Source organism: Lactuca saligna, chromosome 5, assembly GCF_052625555.1.
Source record: "Lactuca saligna cultivar CGN05327 chromosome 5, ASM5262555v1, whole genome shotgun sequence".
Lineage (NCBI taxonomy): Eukaryota > Viridiplantae > Streptophyta > Magnoliopsida > Asterales > Asteraceae > Lactuca > Lactuca saligna.
In genome coordinates, this window is record NC_136421.1 from 212717427 (window position 1) to 212736043 (window position 18617).

An 18617-nucleotide genomic window follows, 5' to 3' on the forward strand; every position below is an offset into this window, starting at 1 on the left:
ACTAACTCTTATTATGGAAACATTTCCATATGCCCATCTCCCATTATGGAATTAGTTCCATATTCCCATATGACCATCAATTTTGACCACGAATTATCTTAATCCAAAACATGTCACTATGGTCCTTCCAAAAAAAATATCATACTTCCAACTATCCACAAGCAACCAATATTTAGTAAATCTCAGAATGTTCTTGATAATTTGTTTAATATCTCTAGTCACTTAAAATTCTAGTCTTTTTTCTCATAATGCTTAGAGCATTTGAAAAATTAGAACAAGAGAATATTATAGCATATGAAATCGATCCTATATCTGAAGCATATGGGACTTGACTCATTATATCATATATAAGGATTTGATATCTATTGAATCTGTTGCTATAATATTTTCGTATAGAATCTTTTATGTTGAAACAGTTCAACACACTATTCATATAAGATTTTGATTAAGTTCTATTAAACTATGCATTCTAAACCTTTAGATTCGTAATGAAGTATGAGTTCCCTCTCCCTTAAGTCCAGTATAACGAAACAGTTCCTAACTTTTGCAACTTGCAAACTAGAGACATTGTTCTCTATGAATAGTATTGCATCATGTAATACCAACATAACAATTAAGCTCCCACTAGCTTTGACATGTACTCAGAAATCAACTAGACTTTTATAAATCAGTACCCTATGACTTTTTCATGAAAGTGCAGATTCCTATTTTGTGATGCTTCTTCAAGCCTCTAATTAGGATTCTTAAGCTTATGCACTTTTTCCGGATAGTGTAGGTGTTCAAACCCTTTAAAGACATGATAAACATATCTCCGAAAGTTTAAAAAATTCCTTGTCATTCCTCATAATTTGAAATATGAAAAGTGATGCGGCAATCATATTATGAATTTGAGGATGTAATTAAGACAACCGGTATCCATATTCATCCTTATGAAATCCTTAAAATCTACTAGCGAAAGTGTTTCCTCATAACCATTTTCTTGAATTACAGCGAAACCTTTTGCCACCTAGATTAGAAGGTGCATACGTTCCTGTCCATGTAGAAATTTCATTTTCAACCTACAGTCATAAGACAAGGTTTAAGGCAAACTAAAATCACATTTCTCGCTTTGTGGCATCTCAAAGCCCACCAGTGCTTCCGTTTATGTTAGCAGCTCACTTGTATTGATCAGTGTGCCTTCACTAACCAACACCCTTTGCCTTTTCAATTAAATGAAAACAAAGAACTCAGAAGTATTGCCGATTTAACTGGAAGTGCATAGAAATAAGAATGTGTCAATAAATAGAACATGCTTTCAACTAACTACTTGACTTGTTCATAAAGGAATGACTATAGAGAGGCATAGTATGCATGTTTAGAACATGGAATAAGTGATTTTACTTAAGTCAAGTAGTTAGTTGATTACACAAAAGAATCTACTATGCGTAAATTCGTAACTGTTCTGATGATTAAATAATAGATATTTATTTATAATAAAAGTGTTTGATGCCATAATTGATTAATTTATTATTGTGTTTCACTTTGTATATTTTACTTCCCGAATAATTTTATTTTTGAAAATTCCACAGTCGATCATACTTTTGGAAGTAAGTACTGGACTAGACTATCATGAATAGTTTGTGGAATATCTATAGAGATCAGACATTGCATTGGATTGCTACAATATTCATAAGTTGGAAAAAGAAGATTTTGAGTATTGGATAAAACCACGCTTAGAGATTACTTCATGGATTTTATCACACGTAATTCTAAGATAATAATATCAACTATTCTTAAAGCAGAGATATATAGCTCTAAGTTTAGAAATTAGTTGTGCATTGGTTTACTCAAATGCATATCGTAACTGGATGTTATAAAGGGATATTCTATATATGATTTGGTGAGTAAAAGGTATGCATACATAGTCAAGGTAATTCGTTCATTTTTCCTAAATAAGGAAAAGTGATAGCCTTGGGGACCTTCGGTGATTTGAGTTGTTTTATATGAAGGGATATTCTATATATGATTTGGTGAGTAAAAGGTATGCATACATAGTCAAGGTAATTCGTTCATTTTTCCTAAATAAGGAAAAGTGATAGCCTTGGGGACCTTTGGTGATTTGAGTTGTTTTATAAGAACCAGGCCTGGTCCATACTAAATTAATGTGTTTGATTTTGTAGTATGAATTTGATCATTAAATCGGAGACTGAAAAACAAACAAATGAGCATGATGTTGATCATTTACTACATGACTCTATTCATACGATATCTCTAAGAACAAAGGAATAGCTGGTCACTTATCTTAGGGCCGACATTTGATTTGAATAAGTGTTCAACAATGGAAGAGTGTTGGATTAAGGTGTCTAAGCTCATAACTAAATTGGTATAAACTTGCAAATAGAAGAAAAATCCTTTTTGAGGTGCCTTCATAACAAAAAATAACTAGAAATGATATTAGAAGAAAGAGTGAGGAATGTGATTTGTAAATATATTATGTGGTTAATATATTAATTGGAAATAGATAATTGATATGTTAATTTGTTATGTGATTAATATCAATAGTTAAATAATTGATTTATTAATTGATAAACTAATGAGAAATCAATAAGAATTAATTAACTGTTAAACAAAATTAATCTGAAATTAATTTGGGATTAATTGGACTTAATTAAATGTGCAATCAGTGAAATATAATTGCTCAATAGTTGAACAAAAGAAGTAATTCTAGAACCATTTATGGTATAGACACTTTAGATTGATTCCTAAGGTTTCTAAAAATCTCCTTAATGCAGATAAGGAAATGATTTGAATAGGGATTAAGTCTATTATTTAATTAATTAAAATCTGGTTTTGCGTGCAAGTTAACTAAACTATAAATAGGACCCCCAATATTAATAAATTTCGTTCATACATTTACCTACAAGCTTGGGAACAAAACTTATATCCCTCTCCTCTCTCTCCTCTTCATTCTAGAGTTTCTAGGTTTTTGGTGTAAGCCATTAGAAGCAGTCGTATTTTTGGTGCTTGCTTTCTAAAAACACAAAAGAAAGAATCTGAGATTTATTTGGTATAATAAATCTAAAGGCACGTAAACCTTAATTAATCTTTTTTTAGGATGACGAGCGTTCGACCTTCCCACCTCTCCGAATCCATTTGTCACCTCACTATTATATCAACTTTTATCTCTCATCTTATTTTCATCCCTTTTATCAACACCTCATGGAAATCCATCTCTCCAGCCCATATATATATATATATATATATATATATATATATATATATATATATATATATATATATATATATATATATATATATATATATATATAATAAAATATTAACTAGTATAAAATTAAAAAATTTAAACTAAATATAAAGATATCATTTTATTAAATAAAGGGTAAATTACTCGAAACGGTAGATAAAATGATAAAACAACAATTAAAATTAAAAAAAAATAATTAAAATATTAATCATTTAAAGTGGATATAAAATTATCATGGACATCCTTAAGCGAAAATTCTTTCATTTTGTTGTGTTGGTATACTCAATTTTTGTTGGAATTAAAACATATTGAGCTCGGAACTTGCAGATGCACATGTATTCGTCTTTTGGGTGAATACGTAATTGAAATTGCTAACTTTCACCAACATGTCCTTCCATTTTGAGTTAATTTGATGCATTAAAGGATCCAAACCACAAAGTTTAAATTTAAAGTGTTCCAGAACTCAACCCAAAAAACATTTGCTCTTTGCTTGTTTCCACGTTCATTTTCCAAAATGTCAACGTAAGCATTTTGAAACGTCGCCTCTTCCTGTTCAGAGAACTTTCTGTATTTTTTACGTTTTGTTGATTTGTCATTTGACTTTTCGTTTTGGATTTGAGTGACGAGATTGGGAGGGGATTGGTCACGACTCAATCCATTTAAATTAGAACTAGAATATAATTGGAAAAAATATGTTGTTTTAGAAGTGGTTAAGGGTAGGGATGTAAACGAACCGAACGAACACGAACGAGGTGTGGTCATGTTCGTTCGTTAAAGTTAGCTAAATAAATGAACGAACATGAACGAATAAACGAACAAGTTTTCTTATTCATGTTCATTCGTTTTAAAAATTACATTGTTCATATTCGTTCGTTTATGTCTGTGACCATGCTAACCGAATATAAATGAACAAAGATAAAAAAAAAACATAATTGAACCTATATGAATATATAATATAGTAATGTAAGCAAACACAATTAAACATATGTGAAGATAAAATAAACTTATATAAACGAACATAAACGAATGTTTAGTTCGTTCATTTATTAAATAAACGAACATAATCAAACACAATTTATGTTCGTTTGTTTAACTAAACGAATGAGTATTTGTGTTATTGTTCATTCATTTATTAAATAAACGAACTTTCTGCCGAACGGCTCATGAACAGCTCGCTGAACTTTTAGTTCGTTTACCGTCCTTAAATAGTTAAGTGTGATATTTATAGTCGGAGAAAAGAATATATATATATATATATATATATATATATATATATATATGGCTAGGTTATTTTGTTTATAGTAACTATTGTGTGTCAGAATGCACAGATCTGGACTATCGGCATATAATCAAATGTAATGATCTGAGGGTCTATGATAGTAGAATATGATAACATATACCATATAATCACACAAATTTCAGCATAAAAACATTTTAGTCAATTAACCTATATTAAAAAAGGAAATTTTCGGATTTTTAGGGATAATTAATTCCTTTATTTTTAAAAATCTGAATATTTAAATTAATTCAAAAATAGAAATTCGATTTTATTCTATCAGAATTGTAGAATGTTAACCATAAACTAGTAAATATGTTCGTCGATTATATTCTGTCAGAATGACAAAATACCAACCATAAACTAGTAAATACATTCTAAAAAGAATACATAAAATCAATTCTTGAACTAATAATATCCAAATAATTACGTTGTATGATTATGATTCATTGAATAATAACAATATTCTGAAAGAAAAAAGAAAAAAAACATTACAATCTAACAAAAACACTAATCTATTCTAATAGAATATTATATTTTAGCAATACTTTATACATTGTAGCATAATACATTCTAGTATAATACACTCTCGTTCTCTATGTTTTCTTCCTTCTCTACATCAATGTTAGCCTCTTCAAAACCTAAATCCACAAAGAAAACATAATCAAGTTTTGAAAATTAAAAAATTCAATGCATTCGAAGAGAATAAAAATTATAAATTCTGACAGAATGTACTTGTTGTTGACAATTATTCTCAAACATTCTAACTAGATACATCTATATAAAATAAATTCTAGTAGAATACATTACATAACTCAAGAGTCGTGATTGAATATAGAATTCAATAGCTGTGATTGAATCATCAACACGCATATGCATTCATTCCCACTAAACACTAGAGTATGTATTCATAATTCACAGCAAGGTAAAGAAGAAGATGAAAATGAACAGAAAAGAAACAAATTTGGAATACCTGGCTATAAGAAGGCTTGCATTCACCATGTAAGACAACCACCTGTAAACACTCAGTAAACCCAAGATCATACACCCTCACCATTGAATCAAAAACAATCAGCCCCACCATGGCATTTTCTGGCAACTGTGCAACAATCAACAACAACTCATTCTTAAGTGCTTGAAGTTCATCCTCACTTGAACTACCATCAACGACAAAAACAAACGCCGGTTGAATCGTCAACACACATCTGCATTCGTTCCCAGTCAAGAACACAAGAAACAAACACCCATGAATTCCCCTGTCAAATACCAAAACCCAAACAAACCATGAGTTATGTTCAAACAATCAAACCCATACCCCTTTCATTATCATCATTTTTTTTAGGAAAACCCAAAAACAAATTCTTTCCTTTGATTTCTATCAAGCAATCAAACAAAAACAAAAAGAAGAAAAAGAATTTTCTTTTACCTGTTGGCACAGTTCACCGGAGAAGAAGAAGCAACGATCCACGAGCACCACAGAACCACCCTTGTGACTGCTTCCCATCAAGTTCCTCTTCTGCAGACAAAGACAGAGGACCGAAGTCCTTTCTCCCCCTTCATGATTGGATACCGATCAAACCAGAAAAGAAAAGAGATCGCCGACGCAGCCCTTCCTGCCGGCTATCCCTCCCTCGGCGGAGCTGCTTCGCCAACTCCGATACCCCACCTTGGTTTGAATCTTTAATTTGGTTTCTTCCCGGATCAACTAAAGACGAAGACCTCGACTTCTTCACAACCTTTTCCCTTTGGCCTCGTCGACATAACTAGGTTGATGGTGATGGTGTTGACGCCGATGATGAAGTGTTCAACCACAAACATAACTAGGTCAAATATTTTTAGTTTAATTCCTTAATTAATTGATTAGTTTATTTCCTTAATTGAATGAATTCAATTAAATAATTTTCTTAAATAAAAGTACAAAAAGTCCAAAATACCCTTTAATGATTTAGTTAATTATTTATTATTTCTTGAATTTTCATTGGTGTATTTAGGCACACAATAGTTGCTAAAAACATTTGAATCTAACTATATATATATATATATATATATATATATATATATATATATATATATATATATATATATATATATATATAGGGAAAGGATCAAATGAGAACGCCTAAAAGGTTGAGAACGCGAGAACAAATCTGGTACATTAAATATTTATAATCTAAGGATCTCATTGTTAATTAATTTAAAGAAATTAATAAATGAATTTAATTGTTTTTTTAATTAAAAAAAATATAAAAGGGTATTCAAGTAATTTTATGATGTCATCCAATTTGAATATATCGGGTAAGTTTGAAAATTAAAAGAAACCGTTCCTATGTTTTAGTAATCACAGTTAACTTCTAATGTTTTGGATGATTCGATCATATCTTGAAAGAAAAATAGCGTCACAGATAAACGATTATACCACATTCGATTAATACTGTTCATTCGTGAAGAGTTATTTTGCATTCTGAACTTTGTGAAGCGTCGTAGGTGGAGGAATCTCGTCGTTGATCAATCGAAGTGGAAGAAGTAAGTTTTCTAATCTTTATTGAATGTCGATTAACTGGAAAACGTGTGTATTAGTGTGTTTAGGTTTTTATAATGTGTACATTTGACGATTCTTAAAACCCTAGAAGTTGGGTCTTTCGTTTTTTCTTTATATCGTCGATTATGAACTGTAGTTATTCTTCATCTTTGATGAATGTTGTTTTAAATGTTTTGTTTCACAAATAACACGTTGGTGTATTTGATTGTTAAAATGAAAATGGTAATTATAGATGAGTTCCGAATTTACGGTATTGTGATATTGAATGTGCTTAAAAATCAACAGTTTATGATTGTGTTTGATAGTTATAAGATGAATATACATGTGTAATCATAGTCGACTACTTTGAACTGAAATAAGGTTACGTAAACCCAAAAATTAGGGGTTTTTTTACATCATAAGTAGCACAGGAAGAGTAATTGATGTTAGTATTCGATTGTGAATGTTTTTTAGTTGACAAATAATAGCGAATTGTGAGAATGTCATTCATTAATAATGATTACTTGTAAAATCCGATTGTGCGACAAAAGTACTTTTCTAGTATTAATCCTTGTTGTTGGTTGTATGTTTTGTATATTGTTAAAGTGATATTCAGTTGTGAATGGGTACTTTATTGAGTATGTATGTGGTTTTGATCCTGTACATGATTTTGTATGTAAAGATTAATGATGTAGGAGTGCAAATTGTTTTATGTGGGTAAGTTAATTGCACTGTTTGTTTGTTTATGATTGTTGTAAACATTACTCTGATTTTGGGGAGAAGAGGAGTAATTGATGTTAGTATTCGATTGTGAATGGTGTTTATTAGAAAAATAATAACAAAGGGTATAAATGTCATTTATTACTACTGATTACTTGTAAAATCCGATTGTTTTTGAGACATAAGTACTTTTTCTAGTATTATTCCTTGTTGTTGGTTGTATGATTTTATATTGTTAAAGACATAGTCATTTGTGAATATGTACTTTGTTGCTATGTTTTGTATGTAAAGAATAATGATGTATGAGTCCCAACTGTTTTACGTGAGTAAGTTAACTACACTGTTTGTTTATTGATGATTATTGTAAACATTCCTCTGTTTTTTGGGTATGTGTTTAATGTAGAATATATAATGGGTGATTATTTGAGTTGTTAATGTTTCAATTCTGAGTTATAAATGATTAAGGTATATTAATGCTATTATTAGGTAGAAAGAAAAGCGAGAGGATATTACTAAAGACGACATTCAACAAATTCACTAATGAAGAATCCAATCCATTGCTTATTGATATTGAAGATGTAGACAATGAAGGAAACGAACTAGTACAACCTCAGATTAGAAGAGAAGGACAAAAGAAGTTTTCAACACCTAAGAAGAAAACTAAAAATCAAACTGGTGGTGATGATGATTATATGAAATTTAAAATTTTAAATATCAATTTGAATCTATAGTGATTATGTGTCTTATTTTTTGGACAGGTGTGGGGGAACGTGTTAATCGCACACCAGCTCATTTATTGCGAAGGGATCTTAAAGTTGTAGTTTTGAGCTCAGATTCAAGTAATGTACTTGTTTAGAAATAAATTTATTTAGAGTTTGATGTTGTAGTTAGTTTTAATAACTTGTTTGTTTTGTATTTATTAATAGAAAAAAAACAGGAAACCCAAAGTCAATGTGAAGAAGGTTGATGGAGGAAATTCAAGGTTTTCTAAAGCTAAAAAAAATATACAGAAAAAAAAGGTATGAATGATGATTTCATGAAATGTAACTTATATATTAAAGTATCTTCAGTGATGATTATGTTGTCTAATTGTAAAACAAAAGGTGATGAAGTTGTTGTTATAAACTCATTTTCAGGTAGTGTTATTTTCTTTAATAAATTTAGTATAGCATTGGTTTGGTAATTTATTTATAATCATTTATAGTGTTAAATTTGTCTTAACAGGAAAAGATAATGTTGCTGTCAAGAACCTTGACGAAGATGAAGACTCTGATTTTGAAGCTGACATAACTGTGGTAACAAGGAAAAAGAGAAGGCATCATACTTCATTCAAAGATGATGACAAAGAAAATGTGAAGAAATTTAAAAGACAAAGGAATAAAGAAGGAAATGTATTAAAGCCAAGAAAACATCCTAAAGTTGTAGCAAGTGGTGCAGAAGAAGCTAAGCGAATACAAGTACGGACATCTCCAAGTGTTTTGTACAGTTGTGTGCATAACCTTAGCATGGAACAGGAAGCTTATATTTCTTCTATTGGTCTGGGGCATTTGTTGAAGATGAAAGTGGATGGGTGTGCATCAATTATGGGGCATTATATTGTAAGGAATTTTAACGCAGATAGGATGATACTCAAACTTCATCATGGAGAGATACCAATCAATCGGCAAGTTATTCACGAAATGTTGGGTCTGCCTCTAGGACATGTTACAATAAAGTCTATGCCTTATAGAGAAGTCACATATGACACGATAACTGTTTGGAGAAAACAATTCGAAGATGAAGATAATATTAGACCAAGGGCAGTTCAACAAGTTATTATGCAGTCAACACGTGCGGATTTAATGTTTAAAGTAAACATCTTTGTCCTGTTGTGTAATACACTAGGTCAGTCGATGAGCATGGGCACATGTGACCTGTCGATGTTATCAAAAGTGACGAAAGATCTGGATCTAAGTGACATTGATTGGTGTGGATATGTTTTTGATTGCCTTAAGGAGACAAAAAGTGCGTGGAATCCAAACAACAAAAAAGGATTCTATGTTGGGCCAATTATATTACTGCTGGTAAGATTTGTTTTAAATTAAACTGTCATTCAATATTTGTAGCCTTATGTGTGTAGATTCATTAAAGTGTATTTAAGTAAAACATTTTTTATTTGTCTTTGTTGTAGTTGCTATACCTAGAAAGTGTTCGATGCGATTCAGTGAAGATTGTACGATGCAGACCAGCAATATGTTGTTGGAGTGTTGATAAACTACGTGAGCGAGAAAGAGTAGAGTGTAGGACAATTGGTCTGGGTATGGGTGAATTGCAAGATCCATTTCAATTCATCAATGAAGCATTGGGAACTGGTAATGTAGGGCAAGAAAAAGTTCAGGTAATATTTTATTGTATTGAACAATGCATATGAAATTTATTATTTGTTTATTTGGTATAGTATAAATTAATTACATTCATAAATTATTGATAGGGAAATGATGCAGGAGATGTAAGGTGTAAGGTAGTAATATAATATAATCATAACTAAATAATAAGTTATTAGTACAACAACTAATATTGTGTTGCTTTTCGTAGGGAAATCATGGAGATGATATTTTTAGTGGAAGTGGGGAAAGTGTTGAGGTAGTTAACTACCTATTCACATTTGAATAATGAGTTTCTACAGTATTAATTAATACTAACTGACATATTAATATTTTTATTTGGTTTGTAACATAATTCTGTTGTGGTGACCTAATTAGACAACTGTTTCAACAATAAAGGAGATGTACGCCATGATATTGCAGCAAAAGAAAGTGTTGGAAGACAAAATAAATGATGCTGTCAAGAAATATCCTGATAATCAGTTGGTCAAAGAATGGAAAAACAAAGTAAATGATTTGTTTACTGAAGTTTCTGCATCAGAGGAACCAGAACAATCTCAATGGTGGTATGATAACGAGGCTAAAATTGAATGTACGCTGATTCTAGCTACAACTAACAAACAGTTTGACAACTCCCCGTTAGCAAAATGTAGTATTCAAATGTCACAGGAATATGCAGATTTCGCGAATAGATCTAGAACAAAATCTTTTAAGAATACACCAGCATCTAAAATGGAAATGCCAATTCCTTTTTCTGTAGTACCATTCAACAAAGATGAACATTGGGTTAGTAGAAGAGGGTACAGGCCTCGCATGAAATCCGAATATCTGAAATCTCCTTACGTTATACAGGCTGTTGATATCATCAAAGGAGTTCCACGGCAGGAAAAACGTGTAGCAGAATGGATATTCTCTCTCCAGGGAGATCCAAAGTAAGTTGCATTTAAAATATTTTTTAAATTACTTAACTTTATTGTTTGCTCATTAAAAATAGTATTAATTGTTCACGTCTATTGCAGTGATATAGTTTTCCACACTCTGGATGGGTTTTCTGCACAGAGGTTTCATATGGAAAGTTTTTTTCCAACATGTGAACTATTTGGCCATGTCATTGATTGTTGGAGTCAAGTGTTGAATCTTGATGAAAGTAAGCGTACACCTGAATCGCCCCTGAGAGTTTATTGCAAGACAGATGTGACGGTATAAGTTAATATTGTTCAATGTTGATTATATTATTTTTTAAATACAAACATATAAAGAAGTTAATGAGTTTTTAAAAATCGATCACATAATTCGTATCTAGAAAGTGGTTTAACAGAAAGTCAACGTAAAGATAAATTCATTGAGAATTTGGTGCTTTCTATTGAAGATATGGACGCAAGCCTACGTTTTGTTGGACTGGTAAGAGATATATCTCCACAGTTTACTTACATGTGTATTTATCATTGATCAAATATGAATATTAAATAAAGTGAATACAATTGTAATTAATAAACGTTGCATCTTTTCCTACCAATCATCCGTTCCTTCCACATTTTCCTTTTTGTGATCAATCTACAACAACCAGAGTTTGTAATCGTTGACAACAACAAAGTTGATGATCCTGATGGTGAGAGATATGGTCAGTTGCCCCAAATCATTGTAAGTGATTAATAAAAATTACTTTACATACTTAATAAAATTTAATATGTGTTGACAATGTTTTTTTTTTTACATTTTCAGAAAGAGTACATAGTTGATTACTTAAAATCTCAGAATCATCCAAAAGCTGAGATGTTTTCACATGTGATGCCACATAGACTGGAAATGCCTTGGAGAACAATAAACAACAGCATTGATTGTGGTGTGTTTACGATGCGTCAAATGGAAACATATATGGGGGGAAGTATGAATGAGTTTAAAGCTGGATTCAAGAACGAGTCTTCTGCATAAGATGATCAACTTGTTAAACTGAGGACAAAGTATTTATACAAAATACTCACTCATGAATATAATGTGCAAAAGGATTATGTGCTGCAAAAGGTTGATGAATTCCACAAGATTCCTTCAAAACAACGTTCTTAAATGTTGGCCATTGCAAAGGAAGAAATTCACAGGAGATTGGATGTTTTAAGTTAATTGTTTTAAAAAAGTTATTTTAGTTATGACTTTAATGGTTTCTTTTGGATGGATTAAAAACAATGCTTTTTTATGCTAAGGATGTTAACTTGGGTTGCTGAACGTATAATACTTACTTTTGGTTTGCTAATTTTAGTAATGGACTAGTGATATTTTAGTATTTATATTTTTACATTAACATTTGAATAATTAAGTTATCTTAGAAAATGATGATTAACATTGATGGTATAGTTTTACTGTATATTCAGTAATGATTCTAACTAACAAACATTTGTCAATATGCTATTTTACTATGAACATACAATCAGAATTTTTAATAGTTAAAGTGAACATATCTATATTATATAATGATTGTTGGTGGGTTTATATCTTAAAGTATGTTGTTATTTAAATATTGAATAATAGCATAAACACTTACTTGAAGTATTCGTAACATATTATACTTTAGTTCAACCTACATACTTACTTTTGGTTTGCTAATTTTAGTAATGGACTAATGATATTTTAGTATTTATATTTTTACATTAACATTTGAATAATTAAGTTATCTTAGAAAATGATGATTAACATTGATGGTATAGTTTTACTGTATATTCAGTAATGATTCTAACTAACAAACATTTGTTAATATGCTATTTTACTATGAACATACAATCAGAATTTTTAATAGTTAAAGTGAACATATCTATATTATATAATGATTGTTGGTGGGTTTATATCTTAAAGTATGTTGTTATTTAAATATTGAATAATAGCATAAACACTTACTTGAAGTATTCGTAACATATTTTAATTTAAATGAAAATTGTTTTATCTTAAACAGAATAGTATTTAACAATGTTCATATCATCAATATGTTAAAAATACTTAATGTATTTATGATGTTATTCATTATTGACTATACTTAAGGGTTTAAAGTCAACCATGGTTAAACTTATGACTAAAATTTACCCAAACGCAAACGTAAATCAATATATGATGTATAGCTATTTTAAAAGTTAATCGTACAAACATTTGTTATTAAGATATACTACTAACAGCATACAATAAACTATGAATATTGCTTGGATTGTATATGACTATAGTATATAATGATTGATGGTTTTATAATTTCAAAAAAGCACAAGTATATCTATTGTAAGTGCGAACTGTTTTAATCTAATAAAAGAGGTTTAAATACCAGATATTGTCATTAATCTATTAGCATTACCAAATTTGGCATTGCTATTATTCATCTATGAATAAAATAAAAACGTTAAAAGTAATGAAAGTGGTTTAAGATAACATAACCTACTAAATCATAGAAACATATTCTTATTCATAAGTGTAATAGAAAAGTAAAATCTAATGGGAAAATGACTGGGCAATTTTAAGCTGCTTTTGACTCTCGTGCAAGTCTTACTTTGCAAGTCCTCCAATTATGGTTAACATATTGATTGCAACCTGTGCACATTCTGGTTTTTTTCTTTGCAGCTGCAACGGCTTTCTCAATAGCACAAACCATTCTTTTCTTAGTTCCACTACCTTTGGTATGTATAGATGCAGGTGGATGGATATTTATTTCATTAGGAATGCTGCGTATTCCAAGCATCCGAATAATTTCTTCTTCATCGTTATCAGATGACGTTTGGTTGGAACTGGCAAACTCCATTGCTGCCTGCTTCAACGTACGTGTTTTTTCAACAAACTCCAACAATTTCTCTTTGCTTCTTTTGAAATGATCCAAGCAGTATTCAATATTGCTGTATGCCTCTGTTAAAAGTTTAAAGGTGTCATCTTCTATTTCCATGGCAACATGTTTCATGGCAAACAAATGGCTGGAAATTGCATCCCTTCTCCATCTTCTTAGAATATACTGCTCTGGAATCTCTTCAATATGGTTGTTTTTCAATACAGCAAAAATATGACGACACAAAATGCCAGTACGTATGAAGTGATTGCATGAATATTTAACTTCTTTTTCAGGCAACTTTAGTTCAATCTACATTGTTTAATAAAAATAATGTATGTTAGTAACTGATTGAAGTAACATATTAGTTGGTGGTTATTGCATAATAATGAAAATAATATATGTAATTTAAAAATAATTAGATAATATACTTGTATGATGACTAATGAAAAGCATTTAAACGATGAATATAACCTTGCATTTTATCTTCAACTGTTTGCTCTTATCCGTTTGTGTAATCATAACAACTTGCCACCCATCAATCTTTTCAACACTGTCGATAGAACAGTACCAGGCTGCTTTAAATATTTCCTTTTTGACCTCATAGAAATTTTTTTTTTGTGTAAACCGCAGCTGCATGTTCTAGTAAGCCACTTGGAAGCGTCATTTCATGCCTTGCATTTTTTGTATCATGTTCTAGTTTTTGTTGAGCATTTCGTTTCTTTCAATTGCGGTGTCGTAGTTCATCATGAAATAGATAAGCAAATTACCAGAGTTAGAGTATTTATTAAAAAATGAGTTCACGCTTTCAGACCTTGAAGTAGTTTTCATCAAACCGTGTAGTGACATATCTTTAAAATAGGTTGGAATCCAAAGTTTTAGATCCCTGTACATGTCTTTGAACCATCTTTTGTCCTGTAGTTTGAATTTTCTCATAAGCAGTTTCCACCTTTATTCAAACACTTCAGGCTCGATATAGACATTCCATACAAGCTTTGTAAAACGCTTGCGAAAATCAGTGTTTTTCAAAAAATCGGCTGAAACCTAAAAAAAATAGAAATTTATTAGATTAACTATGAATAAACAATATGTATGCTAATCGTTATTAAAAATATGTAAAACTGTGTAAATCATTGTTGAATAAATCATGTTGCGTGCTAACTTAGGCCAAAATATACACACCTTGGCTTGTAGTTTTTTCATAATGTGCCACATACATAAACGATGATTAGAATTAGGAAATATTGCTTCAACGGCCTATAGAATTGCTGGATCTTGGTCTGTTAACACTAATTGAGGGTGTTTCACATGTGCTTTCAAAAAAGCTTCGAGCAACCAACGATAAGATTCTATTGACTCGTTGCTTAACAAACCTGCCCCAATGTTTATTGAACGTTTGTGGTTATCAATGGCTGTAAACGGCACAAAAATCATTCCATACCTGTATCAAAAAGGTAATTAAAAACAAATTCAATATTGATTACGAAGTCAAAAAAACATAAATATTTATACTTAAAAAAATGTGTAATGAGTATAAGAGCATACTTATTTGTTCGGAATGTAGCATCAAATGATATCACATCTCCAAACTCCTTGTAATATAACTTATCGGTTTCATCCGCCCAAAATATTGCGTTTAACACACTATCAACACATTTATACTCAAATGTGTAATTATGAAACTCATCTTTCCTCATGTTCATTTTGTCAACAACCAGCTGTGCATCCTTGTTACCTATAATGTTTCCCACCTTCCTTCTGAAATTTTTATAATCAATTGCTTCAGGGCCAACGTTTTCATAACCTCCTTGCAAACTAGCTTGTAACTTGTGTGACTTTGTTGCTCCAATGTTAGATGTTGAAGAACGCACTATAAACTCCTTGTCTTTATAACTAAGTCGTCGTGCACGTTTGGAATACCGTCTTTCTTCTTTAGTCTCTAGGGGGTGGTTGTGATTCTCTTCAAACTCATATATTTTACAAGCATTAGTTTGCATATGTAACCTTTCAAACTTTATCAATGCCTTGCAGTCCGTAATTTTGAAGTTTGAGTTTCGTTTATTCCTTCCACTCCCCTCAGGATCCAAAGTGTCAGTTGATCTGTTAGGTATTTTACCCATTTTGTTGCACACTACATACCTTTTTTTAATGGTTTTGTCACCAAACCTCGTTACTGTATTTAACCTGACACCAAAACCTGCTTTATCTGCATATAATTTATACATTTCAACCGCCTCCTCTAATGATTGATATATAGCATCTACATCTGGCATAAAATCTTTAGGAACAATAGGTTTCCACAACTTGGTTTTCCCACCAGGCGAGTCAACAACATTACTATTGAATGATTCCTCTTCAGAATCAGTTCGATTTGTACCTGTTTTTTAAGACAACAAAAAACAATAATGCGACATGCAAAACCTGATATAAATTTCTATGAATTACGTATACATAAACTAAAGAACTTTATAATCATAATAAACGTCTGTGAAACAGTAACCAGAGTTGAATTGTTTACATATTTGAGTCGTATTAACGCATAATCACCAATGATTATCAAACTTAATCAACATTGTATTAAACTTAAGAAAAAATCACCAACGAGGGACTCCTGTACAACGATATGTAATATAAACCATCATTACGTAATTAATACATGCAACGTATATGACTAATCATATACAAATATGTACTCCAGTCTTATTCAACATATATAAAAATTCAATAACTATTGAAAAACACGATATATAATTACAAGATTTGGACATTGTTTTCATTAGTTACCTTCACTAGCATAATCAGAGATTTGATTTCTTCCGTCGAATTGATCATCAGACTTATAGAAATCGTCGTCGTTATATTCATTACAGTTGATGTCTTCTGCGCCATATTGATCATCATCTTCTGTATCATCGCTACTGTAATCAAAACAGTCCGACATCGATATTGATTTGAATCACGAATGGTATACTGCATTGTTATCTTCAAACGTAAATGATTAACAATATACAAAATTCGACTGAAAATCCGATTGCTATACTCGAAATCGTCCCTGGAAATCGTATCTTCAATTCAATATCTCATTGAACGATAACTATGGAATATCCCTTAATTATAGGAAAATATTAATGGATAATATATTGATTATTAATTGTATTATATTAATTAAAAAATAGATTAAATACAAATTTACTTAAATACCCTAATAAAATGATTGGCTGATAATTGTTCTCACGTTCTCAACCTTTTAGGCGTTCTCATTTGATCCTACTCATATATATATATATATATATATATATATATATATATATATATATATATATATATATATATATATATATATATATATATATATATAAAATTTAGTTAAATGTTGTAGACTCTATCCACCCTTATAGTCGGTTAAATTAATCTGTAAGTCCTCATTTTTCCAACTTTAATAAATAATTAACAACTGGATAATAATATAGTCATATTACTATAATAAAATATAGTTATTTTCAAAATAACAGATTTAGTAAGTTTTATAGAGTGAATGTACACTTTAAAACGATTTCGAATACTTTCTACTGGAAATTATTTTGCTCATCTAACCAATTAAAAATTAAAATATAACATATGTCAAATTTGCCGACTTTTATGGGTAACAGGATAAGTTACAAAGTAGTTAAAAGTTTCTTTAAGAATTTTAAACTCCTATAATGATATCCTCTTCATATAACCCATTATTTTTATTTAAAGAATGGAACCCATCAATATCAATACCTAATTACTTCCTTTCATGGAAAAAAAGTTTTGCATCTTAGGTTTTCATATATATATATATATATATATATATATATATATATATATATATATATATATATATATATATATATATATATATATATTAGTTGTAAGGTTCATGTATTACATAAGTTAATTTAAAAAAAAAGTAAATATTTGAAAATTTTCAATTAATAAGAAAATAAGAAAAATATTGAATTATTGTAATAGAAATGTTTTTTATCTTTTAAATTTTAACAAATGCTAATTTAAATAACTAAAATAAGCTAATAAGCTTTAATTTTAAGAATTTTGGAATTAAAAAGTAAATTTATTAATGAAATTGATATCCATTTATTAATACATTTACTGTAAGTATTATATTAAAATATTATGTGAAATTTAATAAAATAGAAAAATCATAAAATGACATGTGAATAAAAATTAATTCAAAATAACCACAAAATGATATTTAGCAAATTGAATGAGAGTGTAACAAGTGGCAAAAAAAAAAAAAACTTTCATTTATATACACACACGGAGTGGTTCAAATGAGAACCACAAAAGATTAAGAACCTTAAGAACCCCCATTAATTAGTAAATATTTACGTGATATTCTTATTAAACATGTGAAAATTCTATTTTTTTTTTTTTCTCTTTTTGATACAAAAAGAGCAAAATGGTAATTTTTGCAGTATAATATTTTCATTCTTATATGCTCTCATATTTGAACACAAAACTCATATAAATTACAAGTTTATATAGTCCATTTATAGTTTAATTCATAACTTAATACAATCATTTTACAATAATTCACAAACTCAAAGAAATAAAAAATTCAAACTCTACTACTACCACCACAACACCCTGCCACTAACCACGTGTACCAGCATCGCAACCATCATTTTCTTCTAAGTCAGATCTGTAAATAAAGTCATGCATTA

The 18617-nt window shown here is 29.9% G+C and overlaps 1 protein-coding gene across 1 annotated transcript; it reads right to left on the minus strand.

The window, feature by feature from the left end:
• Positions 1-13608: 13608 nt before the first annotated feature.
• LOC145046227 (uncharacterized) lies at positions 13609-14547 on the minus strand. Its single transcript, XM_078994522.1, has 2 exons — positions 14383-14547; positions 13609-14220 (listed from the first exon to the last, which is right to left on the minus strand). Exons 1-2 carry the CDS (start codon positions 14545-14547, stop codon positions 13609-13611), a joined length of 777 nt encoding a protein of 258 aa, XP_078850648.1.
• Between the last annotated feature and the right edge of the window lie 4070 nt (positions 14548-18617).

Coding starts and splice junctions, on each gene's coding strand:
- LOC145046227 (XM_078994522.1), bottom strand. CDS start 14,547: ATGCAGCTGCGGTTTACACAAAAAAAAAATTTCTATGAGGTCAAAAAG. Junction 14,221..14,382: donor AGTTGAAGATAAAATGCAAG/GTTATATTCATC, acceptor TAAACAATGTAG/ATTGAACTAAAGTTGCCTGA.